The following is a 26532-nucleotide window of genomic DNA, read 5'->3' on the forward strand; positions in this document are numbered from 1 at the left end:
TTGTTACTGAGCACTTTTGTTGTGAATGCAGAAGCTGTAGACTGCAGTGTTATGTAAGTAGAATGTAATTTCAGCAGGATCATACACTTTCAGATTTAGATAGATAATAGATAAATGAGGAAATAAGGGAGGGAGGAAGGGGCACAGAAAGAGGAAGTGGGGGGGAGAGACAGAGAGAGAAAGAGAGAGAGAGAGGGAGACAGAGGGAGAGAAAGAGATATACACATACTATAGACTGAATTACCCCTGACATTTATCATTGAGAGATGCAGATGGTCTTTTGGTCCAAGTGATGGTGATGCCAAGAGAGATGCTCAACCCTAATTGTTGCTTCATCTCCTGGAAGGAGCTAGAGAGGCCTGGAACATCATTATCACAAGTTAACTGTGGGTGTCCTCACTTGTAAGACTGAACAACCCAGGCTTTGAGAAGAGTGCAGGCGACTGTTATGTTGCTTTATCTGAGCCACAAGACTGGACGATACCATGTAGGAGGGGTGAAGACAGAGATGGTCTTACTGACATTCATGAGGAGGCAGGAAGTGGGCGGGGCCTTGGCCTGGCAGAGCTAGGACTTCTCTTCCTTCTCTGGGGCCAAAATTGAATTGAAGTCAAGGGTTATGAGGGGCCAGAATCTTATCAGAACCTGAAGGTTCTCATTTCAGAAACTAAGATGGCTCCCAGCAGATGGAGGACCTCAAGAATAACCACATCCAGAAGCAGCTGTAAGTAACTCTCTCTCTGCAGACCTTCTGGTATCCCTGGACCTTCACTGAAGTTTGGTCTTCACTGAACTAAGTGGGAAGTCTGAGTCTGCACTAGAGGTGAAGTAGCACCAAAAACAAATAAAAGCTGGAGAAGCCAGCTCCGGAATATTCCGAAGTGATCTTCAGAGCTACGCAGGCAACAGAGCTGGAATGAGACACTAAAATGTGTTTAGGAAATGTGGTCTTTAGTTGTTACATGTGTATATATTTTTAAATTTTTTTGATATATCATACCAGACCTAGTGGTTTTTGTCTCCTTATTATAATTCATTTAGCAATATATAATGACTATATTCCCAGGCCAATAACATTTTAATTACTCTGTTTTATTAAAGTACAATTTATATACAGTAATGTGCAGATGTTAAGCATACAGTTAGATGATTTTTGAAAAATGCGTACACCAGTATAGGCATCATTTCAATCAAGATCTAGAACATTTCTATCACCCCAGACATTGTGACACTACGCAGCACTCCATCATATGGATGTAATACATGTTACTTACATAAACCCTAATTGATGGTCACTTGGGTCATTTTCAAATTTTTTTTATTTAAAAATATTAAGGGGGTACAAATGTTTTTGGTTACATGGATCACTTTTGTAATGCTTGAGTTGTGGCTTAGGTGTGCTCATCACCCAAATAGTGTTAATTGTACCCATTATGTAAGTTTTTGCCCATTCCTTCTTCCCCTTCCCCTCAGCTTTATTTCCACGGAATTTTCCTTCCCTCTGTGCACATGTGTGCTCATCGGTTAGTTCCAATTTAATGATGAGTGCATGTGGTGTTTGTTTTCTCAATCTTGGGATACTTCACTTAGGAGAATGGTCTCCTGCTCAGAGGAGCAGGAAACTACAGTCAAACGATAGAGCCAAGATGACCCTTGATAAATGCCCTGGGCTTACCCCAGCCACATCCCCAATCTCCTACTAGTCCCCCCAGCTGAGCCCCACCAGAAGTCAGAGGGTAAGGAAGCAGTCCTTACAGGTGAGTCTCTCAGGGAAAAAGCAGAGAAGATTACAAGGGCAGACAAGGCAGCTGGCACAGCAGATGAGGGCCAGTGTGGTAGACTGCAAACTGGCCACAAATTCCACGCATCCCTGGATGCTCCTTTGAGGTGTGACTTTGCCACTCTTCCCATCCACAGGTCGAAGTCTATTTCTCACCCCTGAACCTGGTCTTGGCCATAACCAGTGTGACACAAACACAGGCTTTCAAAACATCTATGTTCTCTTGTGGTGCCTGGAACCCTGAGACTAAGCTAGCCTACTGGAGGAAAGAAGCCATGTGGAGGGGAAATGAAAAGCCCAGATGAGCAGCCTGCCAAACATTGTCATGTTAGGGGGGCTGTCCAAGGTCATCCAGCACTAGCTAAGTCCCTAGCTGCCCAAGACACATGCGAGAACCCAGCAGAGATCAGCTGAATAAACCCAGATCAGAAGAACCACCCAAGTAACCCACAGAATCATGAGAAATAATAAATAATTGTTGATTTAAACCTCTAAACTTTGGCATGGTTTGTTGCACAGCAAAAAATAACTGATACAGCAGAAAATGAAAAAGCATTTTGCAAGTATTTAAGCTTCAATTCCAACCTTTGAGGCTCTTACCCTTGAGTCTCTTATTCTATTTCTAATGTCCTTCCCATAAGCCAATTGACTCTCTTTTTCTATTGCCAATTTGAGTTGGATTTCTCACTTTCAGTTAAAAAAAAACTGCAAAGCTTTACTTTTTCTATGTAGTCTGGTACAGTTTCAAATAAACAGAAATCCTTCATTCCTCTAACTTTTAAAATAATTTACCCATCAAGCCTATTAGCCTGGAGCTTTGGGAGAAGAAAGGATTTCGGACAATGTTTTCATTTCTTTCTTGGTCATTTGCCTATTCTGGCTTTCAATTTCTTCTTTAGACAAAACTGGTAATGTGTTTATTTATGTATTTACTAGAGATGGGGGTCTTGCTACATTGGCCAGGCTGGATTCAAACTCCTGGGCTCAAGCGATTCTCCCACCTCAGCCTCCCCCACCAAGTAGCCTTAAAATTGGCAATTTCAAGTTTATGAGAAAATCGTCCATTTTAGCCAGATTTTCAAACACATTAGCATCTATTTATATACATTTTAATGTATAAATACAACATATTTTAATGCTTTTATTTCCCTTTTTTTAAATCTTCACCTTTAACAAAGTTTATCATCTTTAACATATTTCTTCATAAAGTGAGACTTGATCAAAAGGATTCTCTCAACATTAGTGCCTACCGCTTTTAACGGACCTGATTTAGTGATGGAATTAGCAGGGCCCAGGGAATAACAATGGGTTTTATTCAGTACCTTGACCATAAATGATAAGAAATCATTTCTGAAACCATAAAATGTTAATGAAAATATCTTTAGACAAACCAGCCAAAGAGTCCTTTTGTACTGCCTGGCACAGAGCCCCTGTTCAATAAAGTTAGCTATTATTATCAGCTTTATTCCTTTACACCTGTGCCCCTTCTTGAGCAAGAGAGGCTCCTCTAGATATTAATAATAATTTGAAAACCATGTATTGAGTGCCTTCCTTGTGCCAGACACCAATCTAGGTGTGGTTCAAGCAGTTTCTCACTGAATACTCACAAAATCACTATGATTTAGGTATTTTGTTCCCCATTTTAAAGACAGAAAGTAAGGATCACAGAACTCAAATTATTTCCCCAAGGTCACTGGAGCAATACATGGCAGAGGTGGAATTTGACACCAAGTCTTTCTGCCTCCAAAGTCCAAGTTCTTTTCTCAGCATTGCATCACAGAATTTGAGGTTTTGTGTGAAGTAATGGAAATAGAAACAGTAATTACCTCATAAGGGCATGCTCTGGGTGGAGAAATGGAGAGAATTATCAGTATATTCTTGATTAGGGCAATGGGTGGAACAATGGAAGTGCCCTTAGCTACATGTCTCAAAGGCTTACTGTACACTGTGCCAAGCACTTTCATGCAAAGGTTTTGTAATCCTTCTGCTGTTACTCCATTTGTCTTTTGTTTGCCTGTTAACTCTTTTTCATTTAAAATATTTTTTGAATTATTCTTTAAACCTATGTGGTTGGTACTAATAACAACCTGATCCATAGATAAGAAAACTAAGGCATAGAAAAGTCAAATGGCATGCCCAGGTTTTTCTAATGAGTATCTGGGCAGAATCAGAACCCAAATTCAGATATGTCTGATTTCAGAGTCTACACTCTTAACTACCATTGACATAATCAATAAACTGCCACACTACCCATTTGCAGCTAGAGGTGGCTAAGGCTGCTGGGGACCTGAGACAGGGAATGCATGAGGTGCATTCTTTTCATGAGGCCATCTATGACTCTCTGAACTGCACTAAGACCTGCAGCTTTTGATGAAGTCCAGGAGTTCTGTTCTGCCATAGCCCTGTGGGTTAACAGGATCTGTAGCAGATTAACCATAGAATCTTTTTCTCCAATGAAGCAGTGGAATCTATTTCTCTACCACTTGAATCTGGGCTTGGCCATGGGATTAGCTTTGTCCAGTGGGACATTAGCAAACACGATGCCCAAGCTTATGCATTGTGTTTGCTAGCGATGCAATGATGCACACGTCTCTTATGCCAGAGAGCATTATGACACTCCCTTGCTCTTTCCGGAGCCCTGAAACCACCACATGAACAAGTCAGAGCTAGCCAGCTGGATGGAGGATGAGGCCACATGGAAGAGAACCAAAGCTCCCAGGCCAAGAACCTGCTCACTGCTAGTCATGTAAGTAGAGCCATCCTAGATCATCCAGCCACCAGCCAACCAACCAGATACCCACAGACATAAAACAATAACCTCTTAAACTCTGTGTCCAAGGCAAATACCTCACTTGACTCACTCTAGTCCCAGCCTGTAGAGATAACTTCTCTCTTTCTTGTGCTGAGCTCTCTCGGGAAGCTGTGTATGTGGTCAGTACTCTGAGGGCTGAGTAACCTATAATGCCCATATGTAATGCTTATGGCAGTGCCAGACACTGGTCTCTCTAAGAAGATCCAAGAGACAGAAGAATTGAGGGGTTCCAACCCAGTGAGACCTGGAACCAGGGGGATGCCTATAGATGACCAGAAGTAACATTCATGAACTCTGCCACATTTTGAGGTCCTCCAGTGGTGAGTGCCCATATATATTGTTTATTCTCATTGGCACTGCATGGCTGGGTCAGTAGCTACATTCACTGGGATAGCGCCTGGTTCATAAAGTTCCCTCAATATGCCATGATGTGGACCTATCTGTAGAATGATGCCAAATGCACAAAGCTCTACTAATCTCCAGAGTGTGCCCTGGCTCAGACCGGCCTTGGAATAGCAGAGAATAGAGGCCGAAGCCCAGCACACTACATTCCTTTCTCATGGATGGACCCTGTGCATTTCTGTTCCATGAGTTTGCTGCACACCAGTTTCTCCAAGGTCACACAAGAGGAGAGGGCACCCCTCCATACCTTCATGAGTATCAGGGGCAGCTAAAAGAGAGCCTGGACAGGTGGGCAAGCAGGTGTGGCCAGGTCTTTAATCATGCCTCTAACCACGGGAAGAAAAAGGTCAATGAACTAAGTCACTCCGGTTCAGGAGTCTGGACCAATTCATCATCCTTGGTGCCAACTGACCTTCTTGGAACTATATCCAGAGATAGAATCATTTCAGGTAGGCTGCCAAATCCTATGCATGCTGGCTGCAGAGAGTGCTTCCTGCTCTTCCCATGCCCAAGACAATGACTGGCTGCACTCCTTCATTCATACAGAGAGGGGTCTCATACCACTTATGGAGCCTACACTCTTCTAGGAAGGACTGCCAGGTGACAGGCAGAGAACCTGTCCATTCTTCAGACTTTCTTGGTCTGTCTGACAAGATATCTGTCCTTGCTGCCTTCCCACTGTTATTCATTATCACTGTCATCATCATCGTCACATATTAATATATAGCTCTTGTTATGTACCAGACACTGTCCTAAGTGTTGTTATGGATATTTATGTATTTGATACTCAAAACGGTGCTACAAGGTAGGGACAGACTATTATTTTACCCCTTTTTCAGCTGAGGAATCTAAGGCACAAAGAGAGTTAAATAATTTGCCCAAGGTCACATAGATTTGAGCCTAGGAAGGCTGGCTCCATCATCTGATTTTACTCAGTACACAATACTGCTTCTCAGTTTTCCTCTGCGTAATCACCTCTTCCTCATTCTCAAAGCACAGGGTGAGCACACAGACCCTCATCTCCAGGAGTAGGCACAAGTATTAGTCAGGGTTCTCCAGAGAAACAGAACCAATGGGAGATATAGATAGATAGATAGATAGATAGATAGATAGATAGATAGATAGATAGATGACATGATGTGAATGTGAATTGTGTTCACACAATAATGGAGACTGAGAAGTCCCACAATCTGCCATCTGCAAACTAGACAACCAAGAAAGCCTGTAGCATAATTCAGTCCAAAGTCTTAGTCCAAAGGCCTGAGAATCAGGAGTGCCAGTGCTGTAAGTCCTGGTCTGAGTCCAAAGGCCTGGAAACTGGGAAAAGATGAATGTCCCAGCAGAAACAGAGAAACCAAATTCACCCTTCCTCTGCCTTTTTGTTCTATTTGGGCCCTCAACAGATCAGATGATGCCCACTCTATTGGTGAGGGCAATGTTTTTACTCTATTGATTCAAATGCTAATTTCTTCTGGAAACACCCTTACAGACACACCCAGAAATAATGTTTTACCAGCTATCTGGGCATCCCTTAGCTCAATCAAGTTGACACATAAAATTAACCATCATGAGTCCCCCCTTTCTCAACTTGGCACCCATACACATGCCCTTAAACCACATTTAATATCTAAATAAAGAATAACAAAGTCATAATTCCACCTGACATTACAGAACTAGACTCTGTGCAACTGAAAATGCAATAATCCCTTCCCCAGGAAAGGAGGTACAGTCCTTAAGTGTTGATAACTCTTCTACTGAGATCCTGTGACTTAAATACTAAGATGAAAAATTAATAATATGTATACTTGGATATAAGTCAAAACATATGTTACATGATAAAGAACTAAGAGAGGAAAGAAAACAAAATATATTGCATAATATATGTATATATACACACAAATACATTCATAACAAAATAAGGAGGAACTACTCATGACAGTGACAGCCCTTGTTTCTGTAACTGGTCACATGGTTGTAGCTGATACTTAAAACCACCTTCTACTAACCCTTGTGTATCTCTGTTGCCTTCAGCAAGCGCCTCAGCTGTGGTGGTTCTCTTCACCTGGCAGAGTGACCCAAACCTCTGTTCCTAAAGAGTCTGAGCCATTTATAGTCTTGCCTGGATTGGGTTGCTGTAGTTTTTCATTGACCTTAATCACAGGTCATGGTAATACTAAGGGAAGCCTTAAGGGATCTCCTGTATTCCAGACATATTTTCCCTTTTCTCCATTGTAGAGTAGTAGTCCAATTTCCCCTCAGTAGTTCAGATCAGTCACCCTAGTTGACTTTGTGACTCCATTCTTGGCCTGCTTGCTCAGAGACAGGAGGAGCCCAAAGTGGCCTGCTAGCAGCCTTAACTTCAAGTTCAATAGCATCATGGTCGTATCTCCTGGTGGAAGCATTCCTCCCTCTGGAACTAAGACCTCTATACTGGCAGATCATAAAGTCATGGGGAAAGAAAGCAAAGATTTTGCTAGTGGGTCACCAGGGGAAATAATGAGTGGTGTCACTCCCATTTCCACCTCTTGATTTCTGGACCCATGAATCCTGGCCATCCGAGAAACAGCACCATATGCTGGACACTGATTAGGAGGATATACAGCCTTCTGGAGAACCCTGCCCATCACTGTGAGGTATTGCTACCAGCTGGCACTGTAACTGAGTCTTCAAAAGTCCATTCGATTGTTCCATCAAACCAGCTGCTTCAGGATGATGAGGAACATGGTAAGACCAGTGAATTCCATGATCATGAGCCCATTGCCCCACTTCTGTTGCTGTGAAGTGAGTTCTTTGATCAGAAGCAATGTTAAGTGGAATTCCACGACAATGGTTAAGGCATGCTATAAGTCCATGGATGGTGGTTTTTGTAGAAGCATTGTGTGCAGGGAAGGCAAATCTGTATCCAGAGTGTTCATTTTAGTAAGGAGAAAACGCTGCCTCTTCCATGATGGAAGCAGTCCAATGTAATCAACCTGCCACCAGGTAGCTGGCTGATCACCCCAAGAAATGGTGCCATATCAGGAACTCAGTGTTGGTCCCTGCTGCTGGCAGATTGGGCACTCAGCAGTGGCTGTAGCCAGGTCGACCTTGGTGCATGGAAGCCCATGTTGCTGAGCCCATGCAGAGCCTCCATCCCTGCCAATTTGTTCATGAGCCCATTGGGTGATGACAGGGTGGCTGGGAAAAGAGGCTGACAGATATCCACAGAATGGGTCCTCCTATCCACCTGATTATTGAAGTCCTCCTCTGCTGAGGTCCCCCTTTGGTGGGCGTTCACATGTGACACAAATATCTTCATGTTTTTTGCCCATTCAGAGAGGTCTATCAACATACCTCATCCCCAGATTTCTTTGTCACCAATTTTCCAATCATGTTCCCTCCAAGTCCCTACCCATCCAGCCAAACCATTGGCTATAGCCATGGATTGAACTGATCAAAGAACTCACTTCACTCACTCACGTCACTTCAGTCACTGACACAAGCACCACTGATTTGCTGGATCACATGGCCAAGTGGCAGCCCAGCTTGCACAGCAGCCCGGACCTGTTGTAGAGCCTTCTGCTGTTCTGGGCCACACTCAAAACCAGCAGCTTTTTGGGTCACTTTCTAAAGGGGCCGGATAACACACCCAAATGAGGAATATGTTGCCTCCAAAATCCAAATAGGTCCATTAGGCAACGTGTCTCTTTCCTAGTTGTAGAAGCTAGATGCAACAACTTATCCTTCACCTTAGAAGGCATAGCTCGACATGCCGCACACCAATGACCCCTAGAAATTTCACTGAGGTAGAAGGCCTCTGAATTTTAGTCAGATTTATTTCCCATGCTCTGACATACAAATGTCTTACCAATAAGTCTAGAGTAGTTGCTACTTCTTGTTCACTAGGACCAATCAGCATAATGTTGTCAACACAACGGGCCAGTGTGATATCTTGTGGAAGAAAAACGTGATCAAGATGCCTTTGAACTAAATTACGGCACAGGGCTGTGGAGCTGACATACCCCTGAGGTAGGACAGTGAAGGTGTATTGCTGGCCTTGCCAGCTGAAAGCAAACTGCTTCTGGTGGGTCTTATGGACAGAGATGGAGAAAAAGGCATTTGATACAACAGAGCTACATACCAGGTACAAGACAGTAGGTCCCTCTGGAGAAGGCTGGGAGAAAGATTAATAGTACATATTTTGAGTAGTACAATCACTTTCTCAAGGAGACTCAGCCTCCTTTTCATTCATTCAAGGAAGTCTGGATCTATAAACTGGCTCAAGTCTGGGTATGGATTGAGGGGCTGTGACTCTCTGTTTTCATGATTTGAGTTAGACTTTTGTTCACTTGACCTAGAACTTTTCTGCTTATACATATCAAGTAAGAATGCAGTAGGTTCCCTGTCCATTTGCCTTCTAGGAACACCATGATTAGCCAGCACCAGAGGTCTGCACAAGTCAGGCTGTTCCGATTGTTGTTTTAATTCAGCTGTCTGTCATTATAACCACGCCCACCTTCCTCTCATGGCTGAGTGCCACCAATTGGCCCCTTTTACCCTGGAATACAATTATTCCCAATTGCACTTAGGTTTTCCAATTAAGTGGCTATGGTTCCCACGTAAGGTATGGCCATAGAGAAGGGTGATCACAGAACTCTTCCAGAATGCTGGGGTTCCCCTTGCAAATTTATTTCTCAAAGTATTGGCAAAATAAAGAAAGAAAGGGTCTTCTGGCCCCTCCCAGCATGGGTAAGTATGTCTTAAACGACAAATGCACTCTAATCCACATTCTAATCTCCCTAAGTCTTTGAATCCCTTCCTCTACATTAAACCAGGGGTGATCAGGCATTTCTAATTCACTCATAGTGGGCCATCTTTTGATTGACGTTTGAACCAACCAACCAAACTGTCAGTGCCCTTTCTAACTCCCTAAGCTAAAACATTAAATTCAGAATCTCTGCTTAGTGAACTTACATCAATAAATTCAGCCTGACTCAACTTTATGTTCCTTCCACCATTATTCCACCCCCTTAATATCCATTCCTACCCATGTTCCCTAGATGGCTGCTTGCATAAATTAGAAAACTCAAGTAGTTCTTTTGTAGTGCAGTGTACCTTCTCATGGGTCACACTTTGTATTGTGCCTTTAGGGGCCTGCTGGGACTTCAGTCTAGTGATAAGTCTAGAAGCAAAAAGGGGTAGTGGAGGTGGGTCTGGAGTCAGCATTGTCTTGCCTGGCACCTGCCCCAGGGGAGGCTGTTACTGTTTCCTCGAGCAATGCAACCCAGGTGGAACGGCCTATACCACCATGTTTGGGGATGCCACTTTTGCTGGAGGTAGGGAGGCCACTTCCACCAGCAAGGAAGACTCATCAGAATTTAGGGGATCAGTGTTCCCAGCTTCAGAGTATTCATCAGAATCTTCCCAACTTACACGATCCCATTCTTTCCCCATCAATGTCCTTGCTTTAACAGGAGACACACTGTGAGGCTGGGAGTTCAATGTGCATTGTAATTTAGCCAATCGCAGGATGAGACTGTGCATCTGATTTTCAGAAATTTCAGCCATGCAGCTACAGGCTAAAAGGCTTTCTTTCAGGGCACACCTAGAAGCCCTTAGATCATTTAGGCAGTGCTTGAGGTGGGAATTCAAATCCCTGAGCTCATCCTTTTCCTCCACCACTTTGTCCGGAGATGTTAGGAGCAAGCAGAAAATGTCATTACATTCCTTAGTTTTCCAAAAATGTTTCAGCATCATATACAGAGTCATGTAGCTCCCTGCTTTTTATAAGTGGCTGATTAGGAGTATCCAATGCAAATGTTTTGTATATCTCTATAAACAGTTCATGCCACGGACTATCAGTGCTCTTTACTACTAGAAATAGGGTCATTAGCATTTTAAATATAGTCAATTAGAGAGCCAATTCCAGAATCCGCAGAACCAAGTCAGAAAACTCATCCTTAACATTCTTTTCTTCTAAAACCACTTTTGGTACCAAAATTTTCTGTCTTAGTCCATTTGGGATGCTATAGCAAAATATCAAAAGCTGGGTGGCAGGCTGGGCATGGTGGCTCACACCTGTAATCCTAGCACTCTGGGAGGCCAAGGTGGAAGGATCGTTTGAGCTCAGGAGTTCAAGACCAGCCTGAGCAAGAGCGAGACCCCGTCTCTACTAAAAATAGAAAGAAATTGGCCAAACAACTAAAAATAGAAAAAATTAGCCAGGCATGGTGGCGCGTGTCTGTAGTCCCAGCTACCTGGGAGGCTGAGACAGGAGGATCACTTGAGCACAGGAGTTTGAGGTTGCTGTGAGCTAGGATGATGCCACGGCACTCTAGCCCAGGCAAGAGAGTGAGACTCTGTCTAAAAAAAAAAAAACCTGGGTGGCTTTTAAATAACAAATTTATTTCTCACAGTTCTGGAAGCTGGGGAGTCTAAGTTCAAGGTGCTGGCAAGATTCAGTGTCTGGTGAGAGCCCAATTCCTCACAGACAATGGTCTTCTTGCTGTAACCTCACATGGTGGAAGGGGTGAGGGCTGTCTCTGGGGTCTTTTTTATAAGAGCACTAATTCCCATTCATGAGGGCTCCACCTCCATGACCTGATTGCCCCCCACAGATCCTACCTTCTAATACCACCACCTTGAGGGTTGGGATTTCAACATATGAATTTGGTGGGGGGACAAAACCTTCAAACTATAGCAGCACATAACCAGGTCTAGCCAATCAGCATAACCCATCCTCCTGGCTACATGTGACCCATGGTCCAAAGAGACTGCAGCACTTGTCACTGGGGCTGCAGCACTGACATAAGACAGAGGATCAAAGGTGCTGCAGCCACCATGCTCCCATAGGAGAAGAGCCTTCCTGAAAATGAAACAACACAGAGGAAGGCTAAGCCAAGAAATAGAGAAAAAGGTTCCTAAGGACCTTATTTAAGCACTTTGATTCACTGTGCCTGAAGCCAGGTCTGCCCTTAGGGCTTTTCAATTTCAGGGACCAAAAATATCCCTTTTCACATAAGCCAGTTTGAGCTGAGTTTCTGTCTTAGGCAACGGAAAAATTCAACAGACATAGAGAGAATATGGGAAACACTATCCTCTTGGCTGCAACTTGCATTATCTAGTCTCCGTCCGCATGAACACTCAGAGAAGCATACTGGAGTCAGGAAGTCCCTCAGAAGTTCCCTGCCTGTTTTTCTGGGGATGAGAGAAGAAATTGTGCTACAAGGGCCAGGGTGTGGGATCTGAGAGAACATGACAAACCATCTCAAACTTTGTCTTTGCAAACAGACCTGCATGGATCTGGTTGTTCCACGTTTATTGGAGTTCTTAACTCGAGTACCACATTTTCCAACCTAGAGTGTTTGTGTTGCTATGGCAACAGATATGTTCCCTCCCTACCCCCCCGCCCCAATTTGTGCCAAAATGGCAGATGACCACTTGTACAAGGACTCAAAGAAACTCAGTGACAAAGGTTGTCACTACTCACTTCGGGCAAGCTGAAATCAGCTGTCACGTCTAAGTGGGTAGCAGGACCAGTAATGGAGACATAATCAATGGGGAAAATTCCAGGAAGGTGAACCAAAGCAGGAACAAAGGAAGAGAACAAGGGGTGATGCCTGCGTATGGGGTGAGCCAAACGCAGTTCATTACTGAGCGATGAAAGCCTATGCACGGTAGAAAGTCCCATCGCCTAGGACAGCTTCAGCTGCCTGTAAAAGAATGCCCCAAACAATGAGACTTTACCAAGAAGAGCTTCTTATCTCACCTATCCAGTTTGGGGATAAGAGGACTCAGTGTTGGCTCCAGCTCATTAGCGTCATCAATGACTCAGGTTCCTTCAGCTTTTCCACTCTGCCATGCTCAGGATGTCAGCAGTGTCTCCCTCATTGACCCAAAAGGGCTGCCACAACTCCAAGTATTACATGCACAACAAAAATTCCCAAGAGGACAAAGGAAGGGATGTCTCTTTCTGGTCAGAAAGGAAAATCTTTCCTAGAAGCCTTCTTCAGTCCTCTCTGCAGGGCCCATTAGCAGGATTAGGTCACATGCTCATTCACGAGCTACAAGAAAGCCTGGAAAAGCATGTGTCAGGCATTTTCAGCTTCTGGCATGAGATGTGGCCTCTGCCAGAAGAAGAGAAGAGGATGAGGGCTGTGAATGGCTGTTGCGTAGACAGTCAACAATGTGCCCCAAACTTGAGAGAAAATTGTACCAAAACTTTTGCCATATCCTTATAACATCCATACTGTCATTCACTTAATATTTTCCTTAAATCAATTTGTCTTTTGTTTAACCTAAATATCTTTTACTTAAGTGGGAAATTCTGTATTTCTACCATAAATGCAAAACTGCTATTAGGTATGTTTTTCCAATCCATCTTCAAATAAATTCATAATGATTAATACAAAAATCATTTGCCTATTTTACCCACAAGTATCTCTTGTCTCACCAGCAGTATCATACTTTGGGATGTATAGTAGTGAGGATAAACTCATTTCCCCCTAATTCTTGGGCCCTGATATTAAGAACTCCCTAACAAAGAGCTGTACGGTCCATGGTAAAGTACCGCCAAAACTACCTTTTCACAGTTGCACTAACAGATAAGCTCCTGTCTATCACTCCCCACGCCCCAAACGTCAAGGTGAAGATATTTAGCAAAATCATAGTAGGGGAGCTAGCTGGTTTCCTGTCCAGCCACATCCCCTTTCAAAACGTTTTTTCACTAAAAGGAAAACTGTCTCAAAGCCTACAAGGTCCACCACATGCATTAACATCCGCACCTGTTTGTCTAAGCGTGCTCGCTCACATTTACCCGAAGGATGCATTGACTGTCAACAGAGAAAAGTGGCCAATGCCCATTACTTACATCAGAGGCTGGGCCCTTGTCAGCGCCAGGGCAGGAGAATGTGACAAATTCATGGCACCGCTTGTGCACAACAAAGCAGCAAACTGCAAAAGAGAAAATAAGGGTGGGAGGAAGGGAAGAAGGAAAGTGGAGAAGAGGAAGAGAGAGAAAGGGAGGAAGAGATCATTAACCCGGGCTTCACCAACAAGGAAAAGCTTTATACCATAAGAAACAATAACTTCAGCTTTTGCATCTTGTCCTTTGTTGAAGTTGAACTCTTGGGCACACGGATGTTGCATCTCACACAGGAGTTAAACTTCTAAAGTTAGCAGGGGTTCAAAAGATCCCATATGCTCAAAATTACACTCTCTTGAAGATTCCTTAAAGTGCCTGGTCTTCTATTGATTTTGGAACAGAATGCTCTTTCTTAGATCACGCGCCAGATGAAGTAGTTGGCTTGTGTTTAAGTCCATAATGCGTAAGAAATACATTATCTTTAAACTCTGGAATCACACTTTGAGAGATGTGCGTACTATGAAGGGCATGGAGAAACAGTGAGCAGGGATGGAAGACTCGTGACTCTGTCTCACCAGAAGCAATGTCAATTAAGAGGAAGAATGGAAGAAATGGGCTGCCATGTTTGCATTGTTACCTTAGTGGTTTGCAACCAAATACATATATACATATATTTGAATTTGTGTGAGTTAAATGCATCTATGATACAGCTCCACGATTTGGGGAATTATATCAGTTGGCGGGGGAGACAGTCAAGGAATAAACACAAAATAAAACTAATTTTTTGGTTCAAATCTTCCTTTACAGTTTTATTGTTCAAATCTTCATTTATAACCTCTACACTGTGGGTTTCTGGAGGATGGGTGCCATGTTTTAGGGTCCAGCTCAGAACCGTTCTAAAGTGGATGGGCAGTAAATGAAAATAGAACAGGAAACTGCAAGGCTACCCCTAGAGATATAATGGTTTAGGTTACAGTCATCAGTAGCTGCTAATATCACAGAAAGATACCACCTACCCCGATGAAAGCTCACACCCCACCTATGAAGTACTCTTGCCAAATAATCCAATCTGTTCCAAGTCTCTTGATACAACTACAGATTTACGGAAAATACAAGTAATAAGGAACATATTTAACAACATCACAGGGAGGCAATCAGCAAAAAACACACGATGCCTCCCAAAATACCCAGAACGTAGAAAACTACAAAGCAACCAATATGGTTTCTTCAACAAATAAACTACAAGAGAGAAAAAAAAGGGGAGAGAAAATAAGAGGATAAACTTATATTTGCAGAGGGATTTAAGAAACATATCAACTAAATGCAACATGTAGACCTTATTTGGATCCCAATTTGAATAACTCAATAGTTTAAAAAATTGCGAGACAATCAGGGAAATGGATATACTCATTTTTGGGGGCTATTAGGAAATTACTGCTATTGATATTAGGGAATTAAAATTTTTTGATGTGATAATGGTATTGTGGTTATTTTTTGTTATAGAATCTTCATCTGGGAGGATACATCTTAAGATCTTTATGGATAAAATAATTCAATATGCCAAGGAAGGGAGAAAAAGGGGAGGGTTATAGATGGAAAAAAATTGATCATAATGGGTCATTATTGAACGTGGGTGATGGACACATGAGGATTTATTATACTAATCTGTCCACTTTATTGATTGATTGATTGATTGACAGGGTAAGAAGGAGGGCTATAAAATTGAAATGTGCTGAGTCTTACATCCCTTGAGATTATAGACATTGAGAAACTGCATACAAGACATTATAAGTTTAAATACACATATTAACAATTAAGATTAAAAATAAGAATAGAAATACCACATATAACTTTCAAACCACTAAAAGGAAAAATTGGACCAAAAAATTAATCTACCTATACCTCAAAAAGGCTTCTTCATGCCCCAAGGTCATATAAATATTATTCTATGGGTTTACTTGTACTTTTATATGGCATCATTTCTGCTTTAAACTCTTTAATCATCTATAATTCCTTGGAATCTGATGAGAAATGAGACTCTAATTCCTGTTTTCCAAATAGGTAACCAATTGTCCCAGCATCCCTTATTGAATAATTCATCCCTTCCCCACTGATTTCAAATGCCAGCCTTATTATATGTTCAATAATTATAGACACTGGGGTCTGTCTTCGGGCCTTCTATTCTGTTCCATTGATCTGTCTTGTAGCACAGCAATATGGGTTTTAATTATAGTTGCTTTATAATATGTTATATCTTGGCAGGGCAAGTCCTCCCTCATTATTCTTATTTTCAACATTTTCTTGGCTATCACTGCATGTTTATTCTTCCAAGCAAACTTCAGAATCAGTTTACAAGATTTTAAAAATACCAATGGAATCTTCATTGAAATTATATTCAGTCCATCCCCACCCTCCAAAAAATGACTGGGACTTTGTTGAAATTGTCTTTAAATTCAGAAATCAAATTCAAGATAATCGACACTTTCACGGCAATCGACACTTTCCACCAGGCATTGACTGTCCCCCTTGTTGAAATCTTATTTTGTCAATATGAGTCCTACAGATTTTGCATTTAGTATTGCCTGAGGGATTCTTTTTAAATGCTATTGTAAATTTGACATTTTTTTTCCATTTTGTTTCCCAACTGGTAATTGTTTAAAAATAGGAAAGCAATAGATTTTCAGCACATTTATTTTGCAAGCATTTTGAACTCATAATAGTATATGTGGGTTTCCAGTTGCTTCCTTTGAGCTTTCCAGATAGAGAACCATACTATCCCAAATAATAATATTTCTATTTTCTCCTTGCTGACTTATAGGCCTCTCTTTTCTCCTTATCATATTCCCAAATCTAGACTTTCAGAACCTCATGAAATAAAAGGGACGACAGCACCATCCCATTCCTGAGCGCTCCCAGCTTACCTCTCCCCCACTGTCTACATTCCAAGCACACAGGAAAGTTTTCCACCTCTTCTCAAACTAACTTTTGGAATTTATATTTTCCTTAAAAATGTAAGAAGGATTCTTCGCAATGTGCTTAAATTTTACCCTCTTATCTGGGATGATACTACACCTTTTCTCATTCTGTCCTCATAATGTATTGTTAGGTAGTCTCTCATTATTTCTTCCAGAAGTTTGTCTTCTTTGTTGTCTATTTCATTCTTCTATCATGTTAAAGAAGCAGATCATGGATACATTTATCAATTCTAGTGGGTTTTGTTCTACTTTATTAATTGCTACTTTAACTTTTTTTGGTCTTCCATATCTGTATGTGTGTTATCATGTGTATTACCTATGGATTGGGAATATGAACTCTGGAGTCTGATGGCCAGGGTCGAATCCTGCCTCCATCATTTGCAAACTTAAAAATAAATAAATAAATAAATAAATAAATAAAATATTTGTTGTTTTAAACAAACAAAAAAACCCTTAGATACATTACCTTATCGCTCTGTGCTTCGGTTTCCTCTCTGAAAAATGACAGGGATAATAGTACCCATATCACAGTACTGTTGTCAGCATGAAATGAGTTAAGCTATGGTCAGAACTGTGCCTACCATATCACGAGTATTCAACAAATGTCTGCTAATACTGTCTACTATTCTTTCTAAAGCTTCTTAAATTGACTATTCAATTAATTTACGTTCCACTCCTCTTCATTAAAAATTTAAAGATTTTAAGGCTAAAAGGCTTTCTTTTAAGTACAGTTTTGGCTGCATCTTATGGTTTATGTTTAGTGTCATCGTTGTTTAAAGTTTCTAAGTGGCCTATTACTATGGTTTCAACTCTTTCTTTGACCCAGAACTATTTAGGAAAGCTTTTCCATCCTATTTTCAAGTAGTTGCTTTATTCTAGAACCTTTCTTCAAAACATTCAAAATATCAGTTATGATCTTTTTCATCCTTATCCCCTTTGGAGGTGATATAGGGGGCCAGGCTCTTGTTTCCTAGTGTCTACCACAATTCCTGGTATATAATTGATATTCAGTAAATAAATGGTGAGTGAATGAACAAAAAAATGAATATCATCAGTCATAGAAAAAGAAGAAAACACAACCAACTTCATGGTAGATGTAGCTCCTGGCTGGTCCTTCCACATTCCACCACCAGGGATACTTGTCAATCAACCATGGACAAGGCTGCTTTAGGTAGCCTTCCAATTGGCCACAGAAATAAATAATCTATCCCCACTGAGGAGGAATCAATATGCCAGTGACTTGACTATGCCCCAGCATGCTCCACAGAGACGCTGGGCACAGACTTTGGAAAGCTGATGACCTTCTGGTGCAGGTAATTCCTTTACACAGTGTGTTTCTGAAAAGTTGTGCAAATCAAATTTCCCATTAACTAAAACACCTTAAAGAAAATAGTAGGGCTGGCTATTTAAAGAAACTAACTAAATCATTTTGTGATACAAATAAACACCCCCTCATTTCTATTTGGCAAATTCAGGGTAAAACCAGCTTTTCTTAAAGATGAGGCAACATTTACTGAGCTGCTGAAAAATGTAGTAGGTCCTACTTTCAAACAGGTACCCGCTAAGTGCCAAGAATTCCTAGATGCTTCATGGTTTATTCAATAAGCCCTTGCTCGGCCAAGGTTGAAAGCCCGCAGCCTACAGCCCTCTGAGCCCAGTGTCTAGCTGTGCTTTATTAGGACTGCACAACAGGGTCTCAAACTCAAATGCCCAGGGGCATTTGAGTGAGTAATGAAAATGTCAGAAGGCCAGGTAGGGGAATGCACGCATGGCCTGTTTAAAAGGGGAAATTGCTACTCAGCTCCAGCAGAGAACAAGAAAGAGATCCCAGGCTCTATCCATCTCACCCCTCCCTTATGACATGCAAGGACATGAAGGTCACCTGCCAGCTGTGTAGGCACAATAACGCCCCCCACTGCCACAACCACCAAAGGTGTCCATGTCCTAATCCCCAGAACCTATGAAAATGTTGCCTTACAAGGCAGATGGGATTAAGTTAAGGATCTTGAGGTGGGGAATTATGCTAATTTATCTGGACAGGCCCAACATAATCACAAGTGTCCTTATGAGAGGGAGGTGGGAGAGGCAGAGTCAGAGGATGAGATGTGAGGATGGAAGCAGAGGTTGGAGTCACGCCATTTCTGGAAAAACACAAGCCAAAGAATGTGGGTGGCCTCTAGAAGCTAGAAAAGGCAAGAAACAGATTGTCCTCTAGGGCCGTCAGAAGGCACGCAGCCCTGCGGACATCTTGATTTTAGCCCCAGAGGACCCATTTTCAGAGTTTTGATCTCTAGACCTGTAAGATAAATTTGTGCCTTTGGGCCACTAAGTGCATTACAGCAGCAATAGAAAACAACATACCAGCCAAGGATCAGAAACAACGTGGTTAATCCCAGGAGTAGACTACAGTGAAAAGCCCAGGGGCTACTTCCAGGGGACCTGTCTGAAGTTTCTGCCCTAGGAAAGCATTGAGATCTCAACTCCGCTTCACAGAGCACCTCACCCCCAAACTCCCAACTCTAACCAATAAAATGTATTCTTCGCATGCCAAAGAGGGCTAAATTAAGTCATCAAAAAAAAGTGTTTTTCTCTTTGGAGTTGATTCTCTTCTTTTACCCAATTCTCACTGGGGTCTATAAGTGGAAAACTGACATTCTTGGGAAGCAATCTTTGTCCTTAAAATTCTTATCAATCTGGGATAGAAATTCTAGCACTAGCTGCAGATATGTGTGGTAGGAGAAGAGAGAGAAGAGCCTTCAGCACTTTCCTAGGCTCTCGTCTCCCTCAAAAGGCCGCAAATTAGCCAGTCTTCAAGTCCCATCATCTGCAGGAGTTACAGGCTAAGTCTCTGGAATCAGTGGAGTTGGCTCGAACCCTCATTTGACCACCTAGAAGCTGAAGGACATTAACCTAATTACTATACCTCTCTGAGCCTTGTTTTATAGTAGTACCTACTCTTATAAGGTTTTTGTGAAGCTCAAATAAGATGACACATGCAAAGTGCTTGGTGGAGGCATTTGAGGTGCAGCCACCAGTATGCAGATATTGCTCTGCAGTGGCTGGGGAGGAGCACTCTTCCCTCCCAGGTCAAAGATGACCCACGTGCTTAACTGCATTGAACTCTGCCTAGTCCCCATATGCTTCCCTGAACTGTCCCCACGATGGAAGACAGAAAGGTCTGGTCACCATCTCCACCCAATACCTGGCCTCGCTAGCACTAAGGAGAGTGACTCGCATGGCCACGCGACTTGAGTTTGCAAAGGGCTTTCGTAACCGTGCTCTAACCTGAGCCCCTTCACAGTCCTGCGGGGAAGGTGCTCTGATCCTCATTCTGTCGACAGGGACAACTGATGCTCAGCGTGAAGTGATCAGCTCAAGGTCGTTCAGCTGGTCGATGGCAACGCTTGTGTTTGAAATCAGGTTTGTCTTCCTCTGGAGCCCACACTCTCAACTTCAGTGGTGCAGATGCATTTGTGTTTGTCATTCATCTCACTGTTCCTGAAGAAACTCTCCCCCACTTTCCTCACCCCCGCCATTCAGTCAGTTGCTAAATCCCACTGATTTCTTCCTTCGCAACATCTTTGATGCCACATCTTCCCGTACGTGCCCCCTGGCTCCCATAGTCTGTGATTTCCCATGGATGTGGAATTTTACAACAAAGCCTTAACTGGTATCCCCAGAGATTGGTTATTCCTCCTTGATATCTCATCTCTATAAGCCCACGTTCCCATTACCATAAAGGAGATAAGACCACCAATGCCACGTGATTGCTACAAAATCTAAATGAGATGCATGCACCAATGCACAGCAGCAGGGGACGGTGCAAAGTAAGCTCTCAACGAAGGTTCATTTATTTACTTCCTTCCAGGATGGAGGGATTCATGACACAAGCTCTGCAGCCTGCATTCTACACCAGGTACCATAATTTCTTAACTACGTGACCTTGAACAAGTCCATTAATGTTGCTGTGTCTCATTTCCTAGTCTGTAAAATACGGACAATAATAGTACTTTCTTCATAGCGCTGTTATGAGGATTAAATGAGTTTATATTAGCACAGTGTGGGGACACAGTAAGTGCCTAATAGATGTTAAGTATTGTCAATATTATTCCTACCTAATTCCACCCACCCATGCAGCCTACCCACTCCCAGAAAATTCAACCTCTGAAGACCCAGCTTTAATATTATTTCCCTGCTCAAACGCGTTCACCTGCTGCCTGTTGTCTAAATCCACACTGTCTACTGTGGTAGCTGCTAGCCACATGGGGCTATGTAAATCTAAATTAATTAAATAAAATGTAAAATGCATTTCCTCATTCACGTTAGCTACCTTTCAAGTGCTTGAGGGCCACATGTGCTAGAGACTAACACATTGGACAGCACAGACATAAGACATTTCCACCATCAGAGAAAATATTATTAGACAGCAGTAGCCTAAAGATTAAAGCTCCAGACCCTTAACCTGGCAACTGTCCACAATATCACCACCACCTACCGTTACTCTCACCTCCTTTCCCTCTCATCACTGCCCCACGCTCCTGCCAGGCAGGGTCACTGTCCATTTCTACTATGTGTTTTACACATTCCCTGTTGTGCAAATTTGTTCCACAAACATATCCATGCTGACAGCTCATCACATGTCATCTTCAAATGAATCTCAAGGCAAAGGAGCTTAGTTTTCCAACCAGCAGGCTGAAGGCATGATTGGAATAGAAATGGCATATTCCACAGCATCATTGAGCTCAGTATCCCGGTGGGACAGGTGACAGTTTGTTCATCCTACCTACCTTAATGCAGAGGTTACAAACTCAAGTGCCTGTGGAGACTAGGCCTTGTGACGAAGTGAAGCAAGTAGGGTAGGGACACAGTGGGACTAAGCTGAACTCAAGAGCACTTGCCCTTCCAAGGGACACTTGGGTATAGCCAATAGTGGCCCTGGGTTCACGGGTCCAGGGTTGCCAGACAGGATTCTTTTTAAAGACCTGCCACCCAAACACATCTGAGTGCTGCCAGTTTACAATCAACGTCTTAGCTGGCCATGCTGCCCCAAATACTTCCACCTTGGTTACGTATATCTCTGGGCTAAAATATTGCCAACCACAGAACGGGGATAAGACCATCTACTTCACATATGGTTGTGAAGATGAGATTAGATTCGTGTGCCTAGCATGTGCCTGGCTCATATCTAACTCATAATAAAAATATAAATGAATGAATGAACAATGAATGAATCAATGAACAGGCTCTTTTGGTCGCTCCCATACTCAGAAATCGCTCATCACAGCTGAGTCAAGAGGAAGGCAGCGGAGGCTACAGGCGGTAGGATGGCTTGCGTGAATCTGTAGGCAGCCGGCCCCAACACAGAGAAGCTGTGTGAGTTCAGAGGGTCATCTCCTAGCCCACTTGGCTAACTTTGAGTAGATAGTGAGAATTTCTTTTAAAAGAGTGTACCATGCTTATAATTTAAAATTTCAAACATTGCAAATGAGTACACAGTTTAGAATCACTGCTCTGCTCTGTTAACGGAGAGAATCGTTCTTTCCGGTTTCTTGAATATCCTTCTAGAGGTATTATCTGCATGTGTGAGCACAGGCGTGAGTCTCTATATGTATATATGAACTGAGATATTCCCTATTTTCTTCTTCTTCTCGATCTCTGTTTTACCCATAGGATACAATTCTACACCACTGGTTCTCAGCCCTGCTGCAGACTGGAGTCACCTGGGGAGCTTTTAAAACAGAAAGTGCTCAGGTCCCACTGTGAGATTCTGATTTAATGGGTCTTGGGGGAGGAAAAGAGGGTAGGCACCAATACATTTGGAAAGCAAGCTCCTGGGTGATTCAAATGCATTTGGAGAGTTTTGAACATTGCTAAACTGCACACGCTCCACCATTTACTTTTCCCCAGACTAATACATCTGGGGGGTTGTTCCACCTCAATATGTAGAGAATGGCCCTATTTTGTTTCCACAACTGCATTTTATTCTGTTGTATGGATGGGCTATCTTTTATTTACCCAGTCTTACGGGGAATTCTTAAAGTTCCTATGATGATTTTCTTCCTGTAAGAGCAGAGGAAGAGAAAGCAAACTTCATTTGCTTCTCCACAGCCAAGCACGAAGGAGGGAAAACAAAAGCGAAAGCAATAACCTTGTAGTGGTCAGCAATTGCAGGAAGGGAATGTTTTCATTTATAACGTTCCAAATTTATTTGACTAAGCAAGATGAAGCAATTGAACCAACAAGAGGTAAGGAACAGGCCTCGGAAATAAATAAACTCATGAGAAAAAAGCTACCACCTTCTGCTGTAACAGCCCTGGGGGAGCCGGATCCCTACACAGGACTGCTGCTAGGGACATCCTGCTCATTTGGATAACACATGGAGACTGTTGCTGACCCTATAGCCTCCCCCTTTTTATCAGGCCCCCAAAGATGGGGGCAGCAGGACACAATGCCATGGTCTAAGAGGACACATCAGCATCTCTTCACTCACCAGCCATTTCTAGCCCAGACCAACAGGAGGCCTGCTCCCCAAACCAAGTGTGATGCACATCTCGTTTTTGCCTGGCAGCATCCATCCTTTGTGCTTCTCCTTTGGGGAATCAATCAATCACTCCTCTCTGACTCACAGTTTGTGTGAGCCAGCGACAGCTGCCCTCACCCTCTAGCTCCAAGAGTGGACATAGGACCAAGGGATGGGTGTGTGACTCAAGCCACCCAAAGAGAATCAGCTTCAGAACTTTCACTGGGATTATCAGGAAAGAGGATTTATTTTCCAGCAGAGTCACTGAACTGGTAGGGAATAAGTCTGCATCTGCCATCTTTATTTTCACAAAGGAAAAGCTTTATTAAGAATGAAGCCAACATAGAGAAAAGCAGAGCCAAGAGGGGTCCAATGACCATATAGGAGCACCTTGATCCAACCAGACCTGAAGAACCCCCCAGCTTTTCTATATAAGCCAATAAATGCCTCTTTTCCTAAATCAACTTAATTGGGTTTTTGTCTCTCATGACTAAAGGAGTTATTTGGGTGAGAAGTTGAAGGAAAATAGAGGCAATGGAAGCCCCTATTTTCTCCTGTGCTTCATGAATTCCTATAAATAATCCTTTTTATTAAAATTTAGGAGCTTTGTATTAAGAGCACTTAATTCCATCAGTCCATGTTGGTAAATTGAGGAAAGTTGGGACACAGTGTTTCATCCTTCCCTAAATGTCTTTAGATATCTCAGCCCTTGATGAAGATAAATGCACGTAGGAGTTTGCTCAGGTGAGCGATAGTACCAAGAGATGGGAGATTTGACAGGTCTCCTGTATCCCTGGGCATCTTCTCAATAGGTGCCCACAGGATGGGGGCATGTGCTTTGCTGATGCAACAGTGATTTAAGCCTCCTGCTGCTACCAGCATCCACCCCTTGCTAGTGAAGGAGAGGCCACACAGCCAGCCACAAGCCATACCCTCTCTTGACATGATAATGAATCCCACCCATCAAATTGTGTGTCCTGAGCTGGGGAATTTGAAGGCCAGAGATAAGTCCATGTCAGTCCCAGGCTCCCAACTCACTCTAAAAAAGCAAATGGAGAAAGCGTAATCCCATGGCAGGTGAAACACTGCCAACAATTCTGCAAGGAGGGATGGGCTGCTAAATGAGTAGTGGGAAAATCACCGAATCACAGAGAGGGCCATAGAGATTACGAAGAGCATCTGTTGGGTTTGCCTGCCCAGAATCTACTCCCTCTTCTGGTGGCTGGAACATTGCTTTTCCTTTGGGAAATCATCCTTCCTCCATCGTATGCAGTCCTGGTGGGGCTGTCAATCAAGGTGCCCAGCTTTCCCCTTGCACATGACCCAACATCATAACATCAGCGAATCACACTCCTTCTCCCTGGAATTTGATCCTTGGACAGAGAAACATAGGGACAGAAAACAGCTGGAGCCGATTCATCCCAATACTGTCACTATGTGAAGACTGTCCCTTAGTTCCTGCCACCTAAACCCCCAGAGCTACTCTAGGCCCTGTCCTTTCTTAGGCCCAGCACCGCATGTGTGTGCCACCCATATCCTTCCAGCTGTTTTTTTTTTTCCTTTGGATAACTGGAGTCTATTTCTGTGCTTACAAAAGAACCCAAACCAATTCAAAGACACCTGATCTCACCCCATACTGCTATAAGTATCTTTTCCGTGATATTACCGACCGATGGTCGCCAAGCTTCTTATTGCACGCTTCCAGGACGAGGGGTTCTCTGCCTCCTAAGGGCAACTCTAATACTAGAGAGTTCTTTCAACTTCACAGAAGTCAGCCTCTGAGTGACTTCCCGATCCCGCCCTCTGTGGCCCCTTCCTCCTCTCTCTGGCTCCTCTTCCTGTTCTCCCAGCTGGTCCCTATCAGAATTCCTCAAGACCCTGTCAACCCACAAGATCTCAGTAACTCTGTTCATGATGGTGACTCCCCACTGTGTACCTCTCAGTCCAGAGCTCCGCCTCGGGCACCACACCCGTATGTCCACCTGCTTCCTCAACACCACCATGTGGATGAACTGAGCTCGCCCCAAACCAAGTTCTCGTCCTGCCCCATTTCTCAGGATGTGCCTGCATCACTCACCCTGGGAGTCACCCTTCACGCCTTCCCCTCCCACCACCACTCTCTTCCAAACACCACTTCTGTCCAGTCTAACCCTAATTATCACTCAAAAGCAGCCCACTGCCCTGAGCAAAAAAAAAAAAAAGCTTTCTTCTTGTTTAACTCCTATCATCCTTCAAATCTCAGATTAAATATCATTTCCTTGGGGAGTCTTCCCTGACCCACTAGACTAGGTTTAACCCACTTACTGTATGTTCCCATTTGACTTAACCTCCCCAAGCCGCATTATTATTTTCAATAATAAAATGGGGGGAAGAGGGGGTACCTGCTCATAGAGTTGCTGGGATTAAATGTGACAACACATTAGAAACAGAAAAAATAAACCTTAACACAATAACTGGCACATAGTAAGGTCATCATAAATATTAGCTTTTGTTAGTGCTGTTGCTAATAATACCACCTTCCCTCCCACACTGTTAACTACTCTAAGGCAGAAGAGCCCTATGTTTTGTTCACTACTGTCTCCTTAGTGCTGGTGTAAAATAGGAGCTCAAGAATATTTAATTGGCTGATTGATCGGTTGAGACTGGAAGCCAACGACTGTAGACCATATTGCCCGACGCTTCTCCCCAGTGTCTCCCTTTGCCCAGTCCAAACATCTTCATTTCCTCCCAATATACTTTTGGTAGACAAGACAAAACCTTCTCATCATCATGCTAGACGCCCTGAGGCACAGTAAACTCATAGCAAAACAGTCCTCATGATGGAGACTTTCCACTTCCTTTCTTTTTTATTTAAATAAGACAGTCAAGAGGGGAAAACCTAAGTATGGAAAAATAAGAACTGGAAGGAAATACAAGAAATGTTGATGGTGGTGGTTGTCTCTGGTTATAAGGGCTTTGGGGCTTTTTTCTTATTTTTGTAATTCTGTATTTCCCTAATACTTTAATATAATAAAGCAAATATACATTTTCGTATATCTCAACTTCATGCGGCATATTTTAATACAAGAAAATACACCTATTTTAGATGTAGAGTTCAACGAGTTTTGACAAACCTATTACACTCACATAATTACCACCACAATCGAGACATAGTACACTGGCATCACCCCAAAATGTCCCCTGTTCCCCTTTACAATACAT

At 42.9% G+C, this 26532-nt stretch overlaps 1 protein-coding gene across 2 annotated transcripts in view; it reads right to left on the reverse strand.

Moving 5' to 3' along the window:
• The window catches only part of PRKCB (protein kinase C, beta), a 298743-nt gene that overhangs the window by 160371 nt on the left and 111840 nt on the right, over positions 1–26532 (reverse strand). For both annotated transcript variants that reach the window (XM_012645016.1, XM_012645015.1), the window contains exon 3: positions 13843–13925. In XM_012645016.1, coding sequence (XP_012500470.1) covers positions 13843–13925 — 83 coding nt within the window. The remainder of the gene's footprint in view (positions 1–13842; positions 13926–26532) is intronic.

This window comes from Propithecus coquereli, unplaced genomic scaffold (genome assembly GCF_000956105.1).
Source record: "Propithecus coquereli isolate 6110/MARCELLA unplaced genomic scaffold, Pcoq_1.0 Scaffold223, whole genome shotgun sequence".
Taxonomy (NCBI): domain Eukaryota; kingdom Metazoa; phylum Chordata; class Mammalia; order Primates; family Indriidae; genus Propithecus; species Propithecus coquereli.